The sequence below is a fragment of the Bacillus rossius genome, chromosome 13, assembly GCF_032445375.1.
Source record: "Bacillus rossius redtenbacheri isolate Brsri chromosome 13, Brsri_v3, whole genome shotgun sequence".
NCBI classification, from domain to species: domain Eukaryota; kingdom Metazoa; phylum Arthropoda; class Insecta; order Phasmatodea; family Bacillidae; genus Bacillus; species Bacillus rossius.
This window is the reverse complement of record NC_086340.1, coordinates 32,770,940-32,790,933: the sequence shown is the minus strand read 5'-3', so window position 1 is coordinate 32,790,933 and position 19,994 is coordinate 32,770,940. Positions and strand designations below refer to the sequence as shown.

Genomic DNA, 19,994 nt, shown 5'->3' with positions numbered 1-19,994 from the left:
GGCGCGCGCGCGCACGTCTGTCAGAGAGCTAATTATAGCCTGTCTTTCCCGCGCTTTACGTAAATACACCGCTGGTTTTCGCGTAGGACGTGAATTACTATAAAGATATTTATCCTATAAGTAGTTTCATTGATTCACTATGTCAAGTAAACGGAAAATTCCGGCCGGCCCGAGAGTATGTACACCGACTCCCACTATACACGCTGACACACGTGATAGCGAGTAACATATACTTCCAATATGTGATGCTTTCAGTTTGTAGACAATAATTTAGTGTGCAAATATGTATTATGTAAATATTTATACTTTAATATATGGTTAAAAGTCTACTTTTATCTGTATTTTCTATCTCTGTGTTTTTAAACAAACTACCACACCCGAACCCTCTCCACCCTCCTCTTCGCTCACGCACGCCCCCACCCACCCACAGAGATAAGAAACACCCACTTGCCAGCTTGCTAGAATGAAGGTTATTTAACCAGCCCGGAGTTTTACGACCCGGTACGTTTTGAAAACAGTACTTGTAGATCTACATATTTTTTATTGTATGGTTTTATAACTGTGGAAAATATTTACAGTAGAAGTTTGGCTATACATATAAGTTAATATGTGCAGCATGTAAAGGCCTTTTTATTTGCCTCCCTACCGCAACTCCCCTTACCCGGAATTTTCCCATAACCGGAATAGACCTCCCCCCAATGATTTCGGTTGAGGAGTGCTCTACTGTATTGCATAAGGCTGTGCGAACGTTCGAAATTTCGAACTCGAACCGAACTTTGAAATAGTTCGGTTCAAGTTCGTGTCAATAAATTTGGGTTCGAGTTCGTTTTTTGTGACAACACTTGTTAGTTTCCACATTTTAATAATACTAGAACCACGATTTTACGTATGCTCACGGCAAGGGCGCCCATATGGCAGTTTGTAAGGGGGGGGGGGGGGGCAGACTATAAAATAGTTTGTAAGGGGAGGAGGCAGACCTTCAAAAATTGACAAAAAGTGTCAAAAATTACAATTTGCCAAAAATCCTCAAAAACCCATACATTTTTTCCTCTTCCTGAAAGCTGGGGGAGGGGGCCACAGCCCTACCCTGCCCATGGGTATGGGCGCCCTTGGCTCACGGTTCCAAGGATGACATTCGTAAAATCGCTGCCTTTGTAAAATCGGGGCTGGCCCATTTGCCCCCCCCCCCCCCCCTTTTCTCCCCAATTTATTTCTTTAACTTTTCGAACTAAATACATTTGGTATTACTTGTGTGTATTTTGTCGTTATAAACAACATATCATTAAATATTAACGACTATTACCTACTGCAACGAGGGGGAAAAAAACCTCCGGCCGCAGCACATAGAGTAAGTAAAGGGAGAGGCACCACTCCCATAGTAATGATCGTTTGCTTAAATTTGTAAACAAAACCCTTATGATCATGGGCGCAAATCTGTAGGATTTCCAGGGGGGGGCCGGGAATTCTGTGGTTTAAGAATTTTGCGCTAGAGGTCAACCGAAACAAGTCTTCTCTGGATGATAAGATCGTATGTTATACACTTTATTTTTACGTAAGTGATATTAACAATAAAGCAGAGCAACATATGTTTTAGTAATTATTAATTAATGCCTATAAGAAGTGATCTCTCAAACATGTTTGAATAATTTGCTAACCTAAATACATAAAATATCCATGAAAAAAACTATAAAAATAATATACGTGATTATAATGCAAATAGATAATACCCCACCCATACATTACCATTTTCCAAAAGTGTTTATTCTAATTTCAGATCTTGAAGCAAAATCTTTAGCTAATTCATGTAAACTAAGTTCATCCAAACGACTTTTGTGAACATGACACACAGTCACTGAGTTGAGACGGGTTTGAGTCGTGGTACTTCTTAACCGTGTCTTCAGACGCCTCAGAGCGCTGAAGCTGCGCTCAACTTCGCATGAAGAAGCTGGAATAACTAAGAGCAATTTCACCAGTGAAAACAGAATAAAATTTCACAAATGATGTATTTATGTTGCCGCTATAACAAGAAATACTAAAACAGAATAAATTAAATATTTAAGTGGGGCTCCCATACAACAGACATGATTTTTTTTTTTTGCCGTTTTTATAGATAATGGTACGGAACCCTTCGTGCGCGAGTTAGATTCGCACTTTGTCGGTTTTTTTTATGCCACATCACATTATTACTGCGATTCAAATGCTGTTCGTAAAATTCTTTGTTCACAGTGTTTGATGCGCCCTAAAAACCCAAAGCGCCAAAGCTAATAAACGGATCAACATAAAATTAACGATCGAATCATATTAAAACCCTTAAAGACTATTTTATTTAGTAAAGCCATCAACCAGGTAAAAAAGAAAAAAATCTTAAAGAGACAAATGTTAAATATCGGAGATAGAACTATGAAATTTATACTACAGCTAATTGAACCACATACATTTCTCGGCTTATATTTAGTATAATCAGTATTTTGGCAGTGAATTATTTAGTTAAAATATGTCGCTTGATTAGTTATTAAAGAGACGCGTTTGCTTCCTTATTAACTTAAATACGGATATGTAACGTTTAAATACTTCTTTCTCACTCTTACTTCTGTTTACTCGTGCAGTGTTGCAGTTATCAAATAACAAATGTTATAAAGTGATTATCGGCCATGAATTGTGAAAATTATCATTTGATAATAAAAGGAGAGTGATTTTAAATTCCATATTGACGAGGAAAAAAATTATTCCCTGTATATTCACATGTAACGTACAGAGCAGCTAGCCTTACAGAATGGAGATGAGCTAAAAAATTCCAGAAAATGGTATATAAGTTTCAGTTCGTAAACAAACTAAATTCTGCTATAATTACTGTTAAAGTATTAAGTTGTTTATTTCCTGGGAAAAATAACGTTACATAATCACTTAAATAAAATATATTACTTAAATAATAGTCACTACTTATAAAACAATCAAGCTTACCAGGTGAGAATCAGATTCTGTTTTACGTTTCTTCCGCGTCACGAACTTATCCATGTTGATGTTTGCCAAGAAAGCAGAAGACTGGCGCACACGAGAGCAAAACCACTTTAAAAACAGACTACCTGAAACCTATAATACTGTCGTTTCAGAGGACAAGGTAGTGTGCGTAACAATGGGGAGGAAATGCTAACGGAACCCTACCCGAGCTTCGTCCTTTGGAATGAACGGTTTCTAGGAATTAAGGGTTTCAAAGTTCTCACTAGAAAACTCCATACCATGGCTTTCGCAGAAGGGGTAGGGGAAAATAACTACGGAACTCAAAGGTAGGAATATAAAGCATGTCAAAGTGTCTGTTGTCGTTGTAAATAATAATCTGATATATATGCTGTGTACACCATTAACTTTAAAATCACGAAGTGGGCCCCCCCAAGGAGGGGCCCATTAATTCCAGGGGGGGCCCGGGCCCCCCTGGCCCCCCCGGGATCTACGCCCATGCTTATGATCATACCATTTCTTTGCAACTTGACAACAAAAAAATTACAGCTAGATACAACCTGAGAAAGGTTTAGTGTGTGATAGTTGGCACCTTTGTAGTCGCCATATTTTATATTGTTTCGATAAAGGCTACTGATATTTTAAAATTGCTTTATGTTAGTCCTTATAATGGGACGTTAAACTATTTCCGCAATAGAAAAAAAAATATTAATAATGGATTCGAACCCTCAAACGTTAGTTTAGAGCTATGACGCCTTTACCCACATGACCACCAATTTATTTAGAGTAAAGTTCAACAAGTGTATTTACTTATAGAACATTTTTCTGCACTAGTAAAGTCCAAATTAATTATACAGCCAGATTGAAACTGATGATCGTTTAGTAATGAATTTTATTTCTGTTTATTATATTTATTTTCCATTCCATTATTAATTTTTTTTAATTTTCAACTTCAAAAACTACAGTAGCAGCCCTAGCAGGTAATATGGAGAACGACAGGCCAACGTGCTCTAATTTTCGTTTTCAGCAAAATGCCACGCAGCATCTAGTTTTCAGTGGCCTTTTTAAATTATATACTTTTACTTTCAAATCCCATTATTACCACGAGACAATACAAAGATGGCCGTATGTAATTATAATAACTGGATATGTAATAAACTAAAGAGATCAAAACTTGCAATTTTTTTTTCCGATGTTGGTGAAACATGGTATGATCTCATTTTTAAGGATTCAGTTTGTCCTATCTACTGTCACCAGCGTGTGAACGTGGAATGCGCACTGGCTTCGCCAGCCCGGCGCCGCCCGCCCTTTCCCGCGCTATCTTCCCAAGCTACGGCCGGTCTCGGATGCTCCTCTGCGTACGGAGTGCCCGACATCTGTGTGTGGACGCGTGAACTACGATGTGTAAAATTCGTTTTTCGTATACCGATTACAAAGGTTACGGCGGAACAGATTTTTCAGCTGGTATTGCTTCTAAATGCATCCTGCTGTTTCTAACTCATGCACACATATGTGTTGTATAATATTATTATTTTGTTTCCCATTTCCAATCAAATTATACTAGCATTCGTCTACTAAACTTCACCGTTTTTAGGAATAATTAGTTAATAAAATAAGACACATACCACAATTTCGAGTAATAAGATTTTATGATCCATCCTTACTCTGTAAATAATATTTTACCAAAATCCAATTTATGTCATTGTATTTACAGAATATGCTCCACCGCAAACGTCGATTTTGCTGCTCGGAACCACATGTATCGCGCACTCTTAACAACGCGCCAGTAGGTGCAGAACAGTGAAGTCCAACCTCATTGTATCTTTTTTTTTTAATTGGGACAGAAATATTCATTTAGATATTGCAGATATTTGTAAATTCGTACATTAACATCAAAAAACTGTATCACTACAAAATAGTATTCGCAGTAATACTGGGTTTGGATTCCTACCCGGACATTTATGCTTTGTGTTGTCCCAGTACCTCGAATAATTTAAGTTATATGTATACCGTTCCCTGAATAGCTTTCCAGTATAAACTGATCACATCAATAAGCATAATAAAAGAAAATAGTTCAACTATTATATATTAAATTATTTCCATGGTTTAAAAAATATGCTTATATGAAACACTGATTAAAATGTACAATTTTGCGCCAATTTTGTAAGAGAAGTGTATTTTATGTGAGCAAAAACAACCAAAGTCATGTGGTACAATATATTTATTTAAAGAATTACAAACTATTTTTAAAATTGGTTTCCAAAGGAATGGTTTTTAAAGGTACAGCAATTGTTTTCCGGGCAGTGAGCCCTCGCAGTTCAGTGTGTTAGTGTGAAGGTCACCTGGAGATACAGCCATGAGCTAATATGTTGTTTTAAGGGTGTACGTGTGTGGAGGCTAGTGACACGTAGTGGTTGTGTGGTGTGTCGTCAGAACGCAAGCAGATCCTGACCGGCCTGAGCGGCGAGTTCCGCGCCGGCGAGCTGACGGCCATCATGGGTCCGTCCGGCGCCGGCAAGTCGTCTCTGCTCAACATCCTCGCCGGGTTCAAGTAAGACCGCACCTCGCACCTCCTCGCACCTCCTCGCACCTCCTCGCTCCTCCTCGCACCTCCTCGCTCGTCCTCGCTCGTCCTCGCTCGTCCTCGCACCTCCTCGCTCCTCCTCGCTCCTCCTCGCTCATCCTCGCTCCTCCTCGCTCCTCCTCGCACCTCCTCGCTCCTCCTCGCTCCTCCTCGCTCCTCCTCGCTCCTCCTCGCTCCTCCTCGCACCTCCTCGCTCCTCCTCGCACCTCCTCGCTCCTCCTCGCTCCTCCTCGCTCCTCCTCGCTCCTCCTCGCACCTCCTCGCTCCTCCTCGCACCTCCTCGCTCCTCCTCGCACCTCCTCGCACCTCCTCGCTCCTCCTCGCTCCTCCTCGCTCCTCCTCGCACCTTCTCGCACCTCCTCGCACCTCCTCGCACCTCCTCGCTCCTCCTCGCTCCTCCTCGCTCCTCCTCGCTCCTCCTCGCTCCTCCTCGCACCTCCTCGCACCTCCTCGCTCCTCCTCGCACCTCCTCGCACCTCCTCGCACCTCCTCGCACCTCCTCGCTCCTCCTCTCACCTCCTCGCTCCTCCTCGCTCCTCCTCGCTCCTCCTCGCTCCTCCTCGCTCCTCCTCGCACCTCCTCGCACCGCGTTCATCCCCCGAATGTGGAAACTCGCCAAGTGATGCCATACACGATCAGTCCTAACTGTCAGTTCAGACATCAGTTCGGCACAGTCCGAACTGCCGTCTGCAAGGATGGTGGACTGATCAGTCGGATCTGATGGACTAAATAACTAATGGCTTCCCATCAAATCGGACTGTGGGCTCGTGTCCCTCTGGCCGAACTACCATGTGTGCGAACAGCTTCTCGCCAGTCCATGCGTCCATGAGCTGAGTGTCGTAGCAGACATCTTTGTTATAATACTCTTTGGATGTTTGCTGTGTTTTTCACTTTTTATAACTAAAAGTGCAATTGCAAATCCAAAGATTTTTCCATATTCTATGATGAAACGATACATCCAACATACCACACGTCAACAAATACTCTTTGAAATACTGTACAGCTTTAACTGTAATATTAAAAAGAATTTTGGTTTTAATGCGTTGAATAGACAGTTCGGCCTGTATTCCAGGTGGACTCATTTGAATACTAATGCTATAGCTATAGTATTGTAAGAAGATTGCATTACAACATTTTAATATTTCAATCCTGGCTTGAACTATTGTCACGCAAGTGTGTGGTATACAGTGCAGAATTTATCTTTCTCGTGTAGCCTATGTTGCAAAACTCTTGGTACATTTTTCACTAATAATACATAAATCATATGTACGATGTGACCATAAGATGAGCCATAATAAAGAAGAGATGAATAATTTAGAGCTGGGTATGAGAACATGGATGATTGAATTAAAAATTTCGCGAACTTGATGACTTAAATAACCGATAAGTGATTTTGCAGACAAACCAGAAATGCCAGTCACAAAAAAATCTATTCAACCTTGAGGGTCAAGTACAAAAAAATCTATTCAACCTTGAGGGTCAAGTTGCCATGGCCATACTAGATTAACAGGTTTCGGCATAATTGTTTCTTTTTTTTTTTGTTATCTTTTGGCTGGTTGTATTTTGGCTACTAAGAAACCTTATGCATAAATATTCGAAGTGGTAATTTGTTACTTGCCGGAATATGGAGCCACTTTGCCATTAGGCCTGGTGATTTTTATAAAATAAAAATGTTTTTAAAGCTGCTACAAAATATTTATAGTGCATACTCTAAAAGTATATTATGTTTTAAAAAACATTATTGCTGATTTTCATTGTATGTCATGGAGAAACCACAAGCATGGACGTGGTGGATGAATACACACACACACACACACACACACAAAGCCAAAATAAGCCTAATGTTTGATGAATAGTCAGCACAGGGATTTCAGTGAAAGGAGTAAGTCAGAAAAAATATCACTGCACAGACGAACACATTGTGTTGTCTATTTTATAATTTGTCATAGTATTTTCGCTTGATTTCCCCTGTGTATTTATCCTTCGTGTCCATTCTTGAGGTTTCTATATGACGTACAATGAAGACCAGCAATGGTGTATGTCCATTAAATTATTTTTAATTATTCTTCGCCAGTGCAAGAATTATTAAATAAAAACTTTTATAAAAAAATAACGTCAGCGAGGCTTTCAGTACTCGCCAGAGCTAAGGTGTCAGCTACAGATGAATATTTTGTTGTCTCCAAACAATATAATTGACAGAAAATATTTGCCCACACTAATTAATTATTTGTTAGCTCTGTGGTTATTATGCCTGGCTGATCACGGGTTAGATTTCCGGTCGTGTCGAGGTTTTATTTTCCACTCTCGCATGCTTTACTTCCGGAACTGAGGACCGAGGGTCATGTTCTTTCTTCACCTCCATGCTGCAGAAGGCAGTCCGGAACCATCACAGTGTCACCTCTCTCTAGTTCTTCCCGGTCACTCCCAGGGCTATCTTCCCGTAGTTATGGCTGGGATACAACTCAACTTCTAGGCTGATCAACCCAACATCATAAAGATACGGGATGGGGGCAAAAGGTGTGCATCGGTTTTGAAGCGCTATTAAAAAAAAATCTGTTTGTGACTTCTTCCTGTAGGGTTAGATCAAGAAATTTTTTTTTCAAACATCGTCTTCACACCTTGGAAGAACTGAAGATGCAAATTCTGGAGTAAATCACCGCTACACCCCTCGAAACGTGCCAAAGAGTGGTCGAAGAGTTCTGAAATCACCTTCATAAATGCTTCGCCGCTGATGCCCACAATCTTCCCGAAGGGATCTCCAAAACTTGATTTAAAAAAATGGGGATGTATCCTGATCCCAATAAAATATACCTCATCTATGTAAGTTGCTCCGTTTTTATAATAGCCCTTGAAACCGGTACACAACTTTTACCCCATCCTGTGCCAGTAAGATACAGGGACGAATCTACAAGTTGTCTAAATGAATTCGCCCGGCAAACTTTGCTGCAGATTTATCACCAAGAAAATTATTTGAAAACACCTATTATACTTATACCTTAAGCGCTTCTCAAGACTGGTATACATCTTTGAAGTTGAGATGAAACAGCATTTTTAACACGCTTATATTAGTTTCAACTCTAACTAACGAACTATGTAAACAAATATTGGAAGTATATTTTAACCTAATTCTAATTTTTTGACGCGAGTAGTTGGAAATAGGGGGTTCAAGAACAGGCGGAGGATCGAGGATCCGGCGGCCATCTTGGATGACGTCATCTAATCCGTATGCTAATCCATGCTAATCCGTATGCTAATCTACGCTAATCCATGCCAATCTATGCTAATCCATGCCAATCTATGCCAATCAGTATGCCAATCTATGCCAATTCGTATGCCAATCTATGCCAATTCGTATGCCAATCTATGCTAATCCATATGTTAATCCATGCTAATCCATATGCTAATCCATGCTAATCCATCCGCCATTTTATATTTCTAGAAATTTCCACCAACTTCGAATCGTGACGTCACCGTTGCACTTTTCGTCACGGCCGCCATCTTGGATTAGAATTTTTTTTTCGAACTTTTGAAATTCGATGTAATCATCAGCCGCCATCTTGTTTCGTCTGCTGGTGGCCGCCATCTTGTTTTCGTCTGCTGGTGGCCGCCATCTTGTTTTCGTCTGCTGGAGGCAGCCATCTTGTGACGTCATATAGTTCTGTTGGTCGCCACCAGATAGCAGCAGGGATTATTTTATTTTAACTAAAATATTTTCAGTGCCGAGGCTGGGATTCGATCCATGGGACGTGAAAACGTCCAGGATGTCGTGGTTACGAGGCGGACACCTTGACCACTAGACCACGAGACCAATTGGGATATGGAGGAATAAATAATCTATATATGCTACGTACTGACGGCAAGTTTATGATAAATGGGGGAGGAGGGTGTTTTTGCCTTCCTTAATGCATACCTAAGGCCCCACATTTTAAATTAAAATTATTATACAGCCGCCATCTTTAATTCCAGCACAGACTACCAGATGGCGCTAAATTCAAATATTAGTTAGGGAGTCGGCAGGCAGGTGTCGCATGCCGCCATCTTGGTTCTCAAGTTGGCTGGTAGATGTCGCTAGTATCGCGCGCCAAATTCAAAAATTAGTTGCCAGAGACGCCGCCATCTTGGTTCTCAAGTTGGCTGGTAGATGTCGCTAGTATCGCGCGCCAAATTCAAAAATTAGTTGCCAGAGGCGCCTCCATCTTGGTTCTCAAGTTGGCTGGTAGATGGCGCCACCGTCGCCATATTTTAGTTAATATAATCGATACCAGATGACGCCACCATCGCCATCTTTAGTTCCTAGTGTTGCTACCAGAGTGTGCCACCGTCGCCATCTTTAATTCTTAAAGTTACCGCCGGAGCGCGCCACCATCGCCATCTTTAATTCATAAAGTCGCTACCGGATGGCACCACTGTCGGCCATCTTTAATTCAAGGTATTGTCGCCGGATGGTGCCAAGTTTGAATTTAAAAACCTACAAGTGTTATGCAATGTGTAACCAGTCGAGATAAGTTTGGAACCTGTAGCCATATTATTATTATTATTTATTAATGTATGTTTATTAAATATGATAGAGTATTTATAAAATATTGGTGTTGTGTAGAGTCTCTCTCTCTTCTTCTCGTAGTGGCGGAAGACATCTCGAAGGTAGTGTTAGAATTTATGTATTAAAGCAATCACTCTAGCTGAGGAGACTAATAACTTATAGTTACAATTCAATAATAGCGGCAATTAAATGTTTTGAAATTAAAGCAAACAACGTAAATGTTAAACACATATTTATTTAAATCTTATTACAAACAGCAAGGGTTAAGAACAATCGATGATTTAAAAGAAGTAAATAACGAGTAATAAAATCACATAATATTCACACACTACACATCATAGTGACAAAGGCAACATTAACTCGAGACCCAATTATACATAGTAGTATGGGTGGTCGAATAGCCAGAATTTAAGTAGCTGAACATTACAATGAGCGCAATGGAATTTGCCATACAGTTTTATACATTTATCCAGGCGGTTTCCATAAGTCTTTAAAAGTTTGGACTACCACTTTAGTGGAGCGATGCTGTGAGACCCCAGAACTCGCTCGAAATATCCTGCACAACACATTCCAAAAACATGACGTAGCCTATGGTTGACGGCACAAACACCCTGAGTGGCTCTGCGTGTTTCCTCCTGCCCGAACACGCGCTGCTGTGAAAGCCTCTTCCCGAGCACAGACGTCACTCCCGCAGCAGACAAAACAGGCGTATGCTACAGGAGCTAGAACAATTGAATAACCAAATATATTTAGACTACCCAACTACATAAATGACATGAGACAATCCCTGTGCGATAATCATACTTTAAATGTTGTAATGTATGGAAATAAATACTCTCCACTCATTTTTCAAAAATCAATACTTAATTCGACATTCATATTCAAAATCAACACTCAATTAAACACTCATTCTCCATCTGCACCCGATACAGAACTAAGTTACAAAAATTAAGATACACCTCTTAATATCAACTGTTTAAATTTTATTAAATCATAAAATACAATTTATAAATATTCTTCATCCAACTAAACATTATTTTATTCTATATAACATCTACATCTTAGAGCATTAAGTATACTGTACATGTTTCTTTGATAACAGACAAATCTTTAATTTAATGATTGCATTTAATTTTTACAGTTAAATAATATTTTGAAAATTAAATGTTGACAAATTAATAACATGTCCAGCGGCCATATTGAAATTTTGTACTGTGATATAAATTTGAGGACAACGATCCTGAAGAAGCTAGTTGAATCATAGATCTCATCCAGTACCCGTGTACTGTGGTCAAAATGTCTTTTGATCCATCTGCTGAGTATGCAGAGGTAACGTCTGGATTCCGTCGTGTGTTCTTCGTGACAGCTGATGGTCAGTTCCAGCTGGAGGTCTGCAACTTTGGTCATCACTGGGTGTCGAACTGTGACGAGGACAACCTAGATGTACGCAATCAAGCATGTAGTAAGGTCAACTGTGTTATATATCATATACGACCTGACAGTAAATTTCCCACAAGCTTAGACATACTTAAGGCTGCATCAGCAACCGAAACGTTACGTGTGCGTCCAGGACAAGCGTCAATGAAGTGTGAGTTGCGGCGTAGCACCGGCGCGGTTATACCCCTTTTGTGATGTGAGGCACTGAATGTTGCAGAGAAATAATGTCATTTTTGCCAGTACTCACGATAACTGATGTGTGAAGCTGTGCTAGCTCTGCAAGGCTGATGCTAGTTCTACAGGTATGACTGCAAGGCTGCAGTGCTGATGTTGTCTCTAGGATGCTGAATGTCAGACTGGTTGTAACAACCTTTGGTGTCGTAGTACACACAAATTTATAATTCGTCTTCATCACTATCCCCCAAGCCACTATCCGTTCCTTCATCCACATCTTCGTTCGCCTCTTGCGCTTCCTTTGCGTCCTCGATGCAGGTCATAACAGCATGATATAAATAGGTAATAAATTCCTCTTCCTCAGGGAACTCAGCGAGAATGTTGAGGGTGGAGGATGTAAGGTGGTAATGTATTTCATTAAAGTCCATACCTATGTAGCGACGTACTACCTCCATTACAAATTCCCGAACATCGTCCATCGTAACACTGTTTAAATTACAATCGCAAACACTCCGCGTAAACACTGGTGGAAGCCATGATGATAGGAGCGTGGTTAGAAGCAGACTACCACGTTAGCATGGAGATGTCGTCAGAGCCCCACACACCACTGGGTGGCAGTTACGGTGACTCCAGAACTCGCTCGAAATATCCTGCACAACACATTCCAAAAACATTATGTAGCCTATGGTTGACGGCACAAACACCCTGAGTGGCTCTGTGTGTTTCCTCCTGCCCGAACACGCGCTGCTGTGAAAGCCTCTTCCCAAGCACAGACGTCACTCCCGCAGCAGACAAAACAGGTGTATGCTACAGGAGCTAGAACAATTGAATAACCAAATATATTTAGACTACCCAACTACATAAATGACATGAGATAATTCCTGTGCGATAATCGTACTTTAAATGTTGTAATGTATGTATAAACATTAATCATTCCGAAGTACTTGAAAAAAAAAATGTAAGTGAGGTGTTATTCACCTTTAGCGCTTCTCGATTTCTGTATCTGCTACCCACGAATTAAATTGAGACGGGAAACCCCACCATTTCACAAAAGACCGGCCATTTCTTCGTTTGAGAACTTTCTCCACCAAATATGTGCCCGGATACATCGTAGGCTGGATCTCTTCAGCATAGAAGCCACCACGAATAGGCTTGTGGTCCAAGTCTTCGAGGTAGTAGGTCCTCGGTTCCGATTCACGAACGTGTGTCACACGGAAAAGTTCAGAACTCCAATTCGCCGTGAAACCTTTCTCAAAGACACCTTTCTGCTTGGAGATTCTCACAATGTCACCAACATTAGCTTTATTATTGCGTGTATCTTTCTTCTTCGTGTTGGTGAATACAGTCCCAAGTAGACGATCATCCTTTACATCTTTAGGCTTCATTTTCGTGGTAGAATGCACTGTGGAATTATATTCACTTATAAGTTTCGACAAAAGATCCAACCAAAAAACACCTCAAAGTCTTTTACAAACATAATATTTATTACTCAATTTCTATCCTACTACAGAATCACTTGCGAAAGCCAGCAATCTTATAAACATTTAGCCCTGCATAGACGTGCAACGACTACTTCTTAGCTCCAAATGGCTCCAAATGCTCCAAACAGCCTTCAAATGCTCCAACAGCTCCAAAACAAGGCTCCAAATGCTTGACAGCTCCAAATGGCTCCAAATGCTCCAAACGGCTCCAAATGCTCCAAATGCCTCCAAATGGCTCCAAATGCTCCAAACGCTCCAAATGTCTCCAAAAGGCTCCAAATGCTTCAAAAGACTCCAAATGCTCCAACAGCTCCAAAAAATGCTCCAAATGCTTAACACAGCTCCAAATGGCTCCAAATGCTCCAAATGGCTCCAACAGCTCCAAAAGGCTCCAAATGCTTCAAAAGGCTCCAATTGTTCCAAGATCTCCATCTTCAATTGGTTCCAACTGATTCCAATTACTTTTCTTATCGAACTTGGCATGATTACTAACATGTCTTTATTAGTATACATTTTGACTGGCAGTGGTAACGTATTTTGCACCTTTAAGTTATAAGTTTTATTTAGAAATCAGATTTCGATAAATGGTAGATACCATTTGGAAAGAAAATATATTAATTTATCTTCAAGTTTATACACATACATTTAATTTAAGCCATTATTGTATGTAGCCAGCTTCCCTCAGTTCTTTGAGTATGAAGGATATTTCTTTAATGTTCGAATAGTTTCCTGCACAAAGCGATCCATGTAGTAGTCGTAGCCTGTCAACCAATATGTTAGGATCTTCCCATGAGGTATAATCAAACTCTTCTGCTGCGTTCATCATCCTTGCATGTTTATAATAAATATTATCTCTGGTGTCTATCGTTTTAACACCAACCTCAAGGTCACTTTTGTCATCGTGCCAGTGATTATCACAAGCTTGATCAGGATAATTTATTTTATTACGATGTTTCCATCGTTTTGGTCTCAAACCACCATCACAGTCTTCACTCTTGCATGCTTTTGGTGCTTCAGCACAATACTCAATCATGTCAGCCTTAGATGTGTCAGCACAGTCTTCGTTCACGCCAGCTTCTGATGTGTCACCACAGTCTTCAATCATGTCAGCACCACAAACTTGATCAGGATAATTTATTTTATTACGTCGTTTCCATCGTTTTGGTCTCAGACCGCCATCACAGTCTTCGATCTTACCTGCTTTAGGTGCTTCAGTACAGTACTCAATCATGTCAGCCTCAGATGTGTCACCACATTCTTCAATCATGCACGCTTCAGATGATTCATCAAAGTCTTCGACCTTGTAAGCTTCAGATGGTTCTCCATCTTTCTCATTTTCATGGAGACGACTAGATATTGGAGTAAATATATTTTCATTTCTAATGTGGTTACAACTACCTTCGTTTGTTTTAAATTTTAAATTATTATCTTCATCTAGATCAGTAATTTTAGCATTAGCTTTTTCGCCTTCGTTCCTCTTCCGCGATGTTGTAGCCCAGTCTTCGTTATCTTTATTCATCTTAATTGTACAGGTCTTGTAATGTCTATCCAAGTAATATCTTCTACCAAAGGATTTCTGACACTGACTGCAATGAAACGGTTTTTGACAAGGACCCAAATTACACTCGCTTCTCTCATGTCGTTTAGCATTCTTTCTCAAGGTAAACACCTTGCTACAGTATCTACAGTGATGACGTTTCGATACAGCGTCAGATCCTAAATCGGAATTCATATTAGTTACCGAGACTAATGCCAGATGCAAACTAAGAGTTTTAAATTAGATATATTACTTAAATAGAATTTTTTAATTATTTCATCAGCGAGAATTAATTTATCTCATTCAAAGGTACTTGTTGCAAGTAGTTCTGCTTTTCAACAACATATGACACCACGTATTGCTTGCAGGTAAATAATATTTCTTTCTTTCATGCGGGATGCAGGATTCTCACTAACGATCGCAATAAAGGGATGACATCTCTAGACTCCAAGGAGAAGGTAGTTTGTTCTTCCAGTTAGTGTTTCTCAGATTTCTCAGGGTATATATTATTATTTGACTGAATAATGATTTTTTTCTTTTAAATTCCACCTAATAAAAATAAAATAGAAGCACTCAGAGAAAACCATCAGGGATGATGTCGTTTATAAACATCATAAATTACCATTTTTTTTAAATATTCCAAATTTAATCCTGCTTAAGCAAAGAGTTCTAGCACAAGCGGGCTTGTGAACTCTTTGCTTAAGCAACATGAGAGTTCTAGCACAAGCGGGCTTGTGAACTCTTTGCTTAAGCAACATGAGAGTTCTAGCACAAGCGGGCTTGTGAACTCTTTACTTAAGCAACATGAGAGTTCTAGCACAAGCGGGCTTGTGAACTCTTTGCTTAAGCAACATGAGAGTTCTAGCACAAGCGGGCTTGTGAACTCTTTGCTTAAGCAACATGAGAGTTCTAGCACAAGCGGGCTTGTGAACTCTTTGCTTAAGCAACATGAGAGTTCACAAGCCCGCTTGTGCTAGAACTCTTTGCTTAAGCAGGATTAAATTTGGAATATTTAAAAAAAATGGTAATTTATGATGTTTATAAACGACATCATCCCTGATGGTTTTCTCTGAGTGCTTCTATTTTATTTTTATTAGGTGGAATTTAAAAGAAAAAAATCATTATTCAGTCAAATAATAATATATACCCTGAGAAATCTGAGAAACACTAACTGGAAGAACAAACTACCTTCTCCTTGGAGTCTAGAGATGTCATCCCTTTATTGCGATCGTTAGTGAGAATCCTGCATCCCGCATGAAAGGAAGAAATATTATTTACCTGCAAGCAATACGTGGTGTCATATGTTGTTGAAAAGCAGAACTACTTGCAACAAGTACCTTTGAATGAGATAAATTAATTCTCGCTGATGAAATAATTAAAAAATTCTATTTAAGTAATATATCTAATTTAAAACTCTTAGTTTGCATCTGGCATTAGTCTCGGTAACTAATATGAATTCCGATTTAGGATCTGACGCTGTATCGAAACGTCATCACTGTAGATACTGTAGCAAGGTGTTTACCTTGAGAAAGAATGCTAAACGACATGAGAGAAGCGAGTGTAATTTGGGTCCTTGTCAAAAACCGTTTCATTGCAGTCAGTGTCAGAAATCCTTTGGTAGAAGATATTACTTGGATAGACATTACAAGACCTGTACAATTAAGATGAATAAAGATAACGAAGACTGGGCTACAACATCGCGGAAGAGGAACGAAGGCGAAAAAGCTAATGCTAAAATTACTGATCTAGATGAAGATAATAATTTAAAATTTAAAACAAACGAAGGTAGTTGTAACCACATTAGAAATGAAAATATATTTACTCCAATATCTAGTCGTCTCCATGAAAATGAGAAAGATGGAGAACCATCTGAAGCTTACAAGGTCGAAGACTTTGATGAATCATCTGAAGCGTGCATGATTGAAGAATGTGGTGACACATCTGAGGCTGACATGATTGAGTACTGTACTGAAGCACCTAAAGCAGGTAAGATCGAAGACTGTGATGGCGGTCTGAGACCAAAACGATGGAAACGACGTAATAAAATAAATTATCCTGATCAAGTTTGTGGTGCTGACATGATTGAAGACTGTGGTGACACATCAGAAGCTGGCGTGAACGAAGACTGTGCTGACACATCTAAGGCTGACATGATTGAGTATTGTGCTGAAGCACCAAAAGCATGCAAGAGTGAAGACTGTGATGGTGGTTTGAGACCAAAACGATGGAAACATCGTAATAAAATAAATTATCCTGATCAAGCTTGTGATAATCACTGGCACGATGACAAAAGTGACCTTGAGGTTGGTGTTAAAACGATAGACACCAGAGATAATATTTATTATAAACATGCAAGGATGATGAACGCAGCAGAAGAGTTTGATTATACCTCATGGGAAGATCCTAACATATTGGTTGACAGGCTACGACTACTACATGGATCGCTTTGTGCAGGAAACTATTCGAACATTAAAGAAATATCCTTCATACTCAAAGAACTGAGGGAAGCTGGCTACATACAATAATGGCTTAAATTAAATGTATGTGTATAAACTTGAAGATAAATTAATATATTTTCTTTCCAAATGGTATCTACCATTTATCGAAATCTGATTTCTAAATAAAACTTATAACTTAAAGGTGCAAAATACGTTACCACTGCCAGTCAAAATGTATACTAATAAAGACATGTTAGTAATCATGCCAAGTTCGATAAGAAAAGTAATTGGAATCAGTTGGAACCAATTGAAGATGGAGATCTTGGAACAATTGGAGCCTTTTGAAGCATTTGGAGCCTTTTGGAGCTGTTGGAGCCATTTGGAGCATTTGGAGCCATTTGGAGCTGTGTTAAGCATTTGGAGCATTTTTTGGAGCTGTTGGAGCATTTGGAGTCTTTTGAAGCATTTGGAGCCTTTTGGAGACATTTGGAGCGTTTGGAGCATTTGGAGCCATTTGGAGGCATTTGGAGCATTTGGAGCCGTTTGGAGCATTTGGAGCCATTTGGAGCTGTCAAGCATTTGGAGCCTTTTTTTGGAGCTGTTGGAGCATTTGAAGGCTGTTTGGAGCATTTGGAGCCATTTGGAGCTAAGAAGTAGTCGTTGCACGTCTATGCAGGGCTAAATGTTTATAAGATTGCTGGCTTTCGCAAGTGATTCTGTAGTAGGATAGAAATTGAGTAATAAATATTATGTTTGTAAAAGACTTTGAGGTGTTTTTTGGTTGGATCTTTTGTCGAAACTTATAAGTGAATATAATTCCACAGTGCATTCTACCACGAAAATGAAGCCTAAAGATGTAAAGGATGATCGTCTACTTGGGACTGTATTCACCAACACGAAGAAGAAAGATACACGCAATAATAAAGCTAATGTTGGTGACATTGTGAGAATCTCCAAGCAGAAAGGTGTCTTTGAGAAAGGTTTCACGGCGAATTGGAGTTCTGAACTTTTCCGTGTGACACACGTTCGTGAATCGGAACCGAGGACCTACTACCTCGAAGACTTGGACCACAAGCCTATTCGTGGTGGCTTCTATGCTGAAGAGATCCAGCCTACGATGTATCCGGGCACATATTTGGTGGAGAAAGTTCTCAAACGAAGAAATGGCCGGTCTTTTGTGAAATGGTGGGGTTTCCCGTCTCAATTTAATTCGTGGGTAGCAGATACAGAAATCGAGAAGCGCTAAAGGTGAATAACACCTCACTTACATTTTTTTTTTTCAAGTACTTCGGAATGATTAATGTTTATACATACATTACAACATTTAAAGTACGATTATCGCACAGGAATTATCTCATGTCATTTATGTAGTTGGGTAGTCTAAATATATTTGGTTATTCAATTGTTCTAGCTCCTGTAGCATACGCCTGTTTTGTCTGCTGCGGGAGTGACGTCTGTGCTTGGGAAGAGGCTTTCACAGCAGCGCGTGTTCGGGCAGGAGGAAACACACAGAGCCACTCAGGGTGTTTGTGCCGTCAACCATAGGCTACATAATGTTTTTGGAATGTGTTGTGCAGGATATTTCGAGCGAGTTCTGGAGTCACCGTAACTGCCACCCAGTGGTGTGTGGGGCTCTGACGACATCTCCATGCTAACGTGGTAGTCTGCTTCTAACCACGCTCCTATCATCATGGCTTCCACCAGTGTTTACGCGGAGAGTGTTTGCGATTGTAATTTAAACAGTGTTACGATGGACGATGTTCGGGAATTTGTAATGGAGGTAGTACGTCGCTACATAGGTATGGACTTTAATGAAATACATTACCACCTTACATCCTCCACCCTCAACATTCTCGCTGAGTTCCCTGAGGAAGAGGAATTTATTACCTATTTATATCATGCTGTTATGACCTGCATCGAGGACGCAAAGGAAGCGCAAGAGGCGAACGAAGATGTGGATGAAGGAACGGATAGTGGCTTGGGGGATAGTGATGAAGACGAATTATAAATTTGTGTGTACTACGACACCAAAGGTTGTTACAACCAGTCTGACATTCAGCATCCTAGAGACAACATCAGCACTGCAGCCTTGCAGTCATACCTGTAGAACTAGCATCAGCCTTGCAGAGCTAGCACAGCTTCACACATCAGTTATCGTGAGTACTGGCAAAAATGACATTATTTCTCTGCAACATTCAGTGCCTCACATCACAAAAGGGGTATAACCGCGCCGGTGCTACGCCGCAACTCACACTTCATTGACGCTTGTCCTGGACGCACACGTAACGTTTCGGTTGCTGATGCAGCCTTAAGTATGTCTAAGCTTGTGGGAAATTTACTGTCAGGTCGTATATGATATATAACACAGTTGACCTTACTACATGCTTGATTGCGTACATCTAGGTTGTCCTCGTCACAGTTCGACACCCAGTGATGACCAAAGTTGCAGACCTCCAGCTGGAACTGACCATCAGCTGTCACGAAGAACACACGACGGAATCCAGACGTTACCTCTGCATACTCAGCAGATGGATCAAAAGACATTTTGACCACAGTACACGGGTACTGGATGAGATCTATGATTCAACTAGCTTCTTCAGGATCGTTGTCCTCAAATTTATATCACAGTACAAAATTTCAATATGGCCGCTGGACATGTTATTAATTTGTCAACATTTAATTTTCAAAATATTATTTAACTGTAAAAATTAAATGCAATCATTAAATTAAAGATTTGTCTGTTATCAAAGAAACATGTACAGTATACTTAATGCTCTAAGATGTAGATGTTATATAGAATAAAATAATGTTTAGTTGGATGAAGAATATTTATAAATTGTATTTTATG

At 40.0% G+C, this 19,994-nt stretch overlaps 1 protein-coding gene across 2 annotated transcripts in view; it reads left to right on the top strand.

Annotated features, from left to right (window-relative positions):
- Positions 1–19,994, top strand: part of LOC134538432 (ATP-binding cassette sub-family G member 1-like) — a 314,270-nt gene that overhangs the window by 249,466 nt on the left and 44,810 nt on the right. For both annotated transcript variants that reach the window (XM_063379757.1, XM_063379756.1), the window contains exon 3: positions 5,389–5,506. In XM_063379757.1, the coding sequence (XP_063235827.1) occupies positions 5,389–5,506 (118 nt within the window). The remainder of the gene's footprint in view (positions 1–5,388; positions 5,507–19,994) is intronic.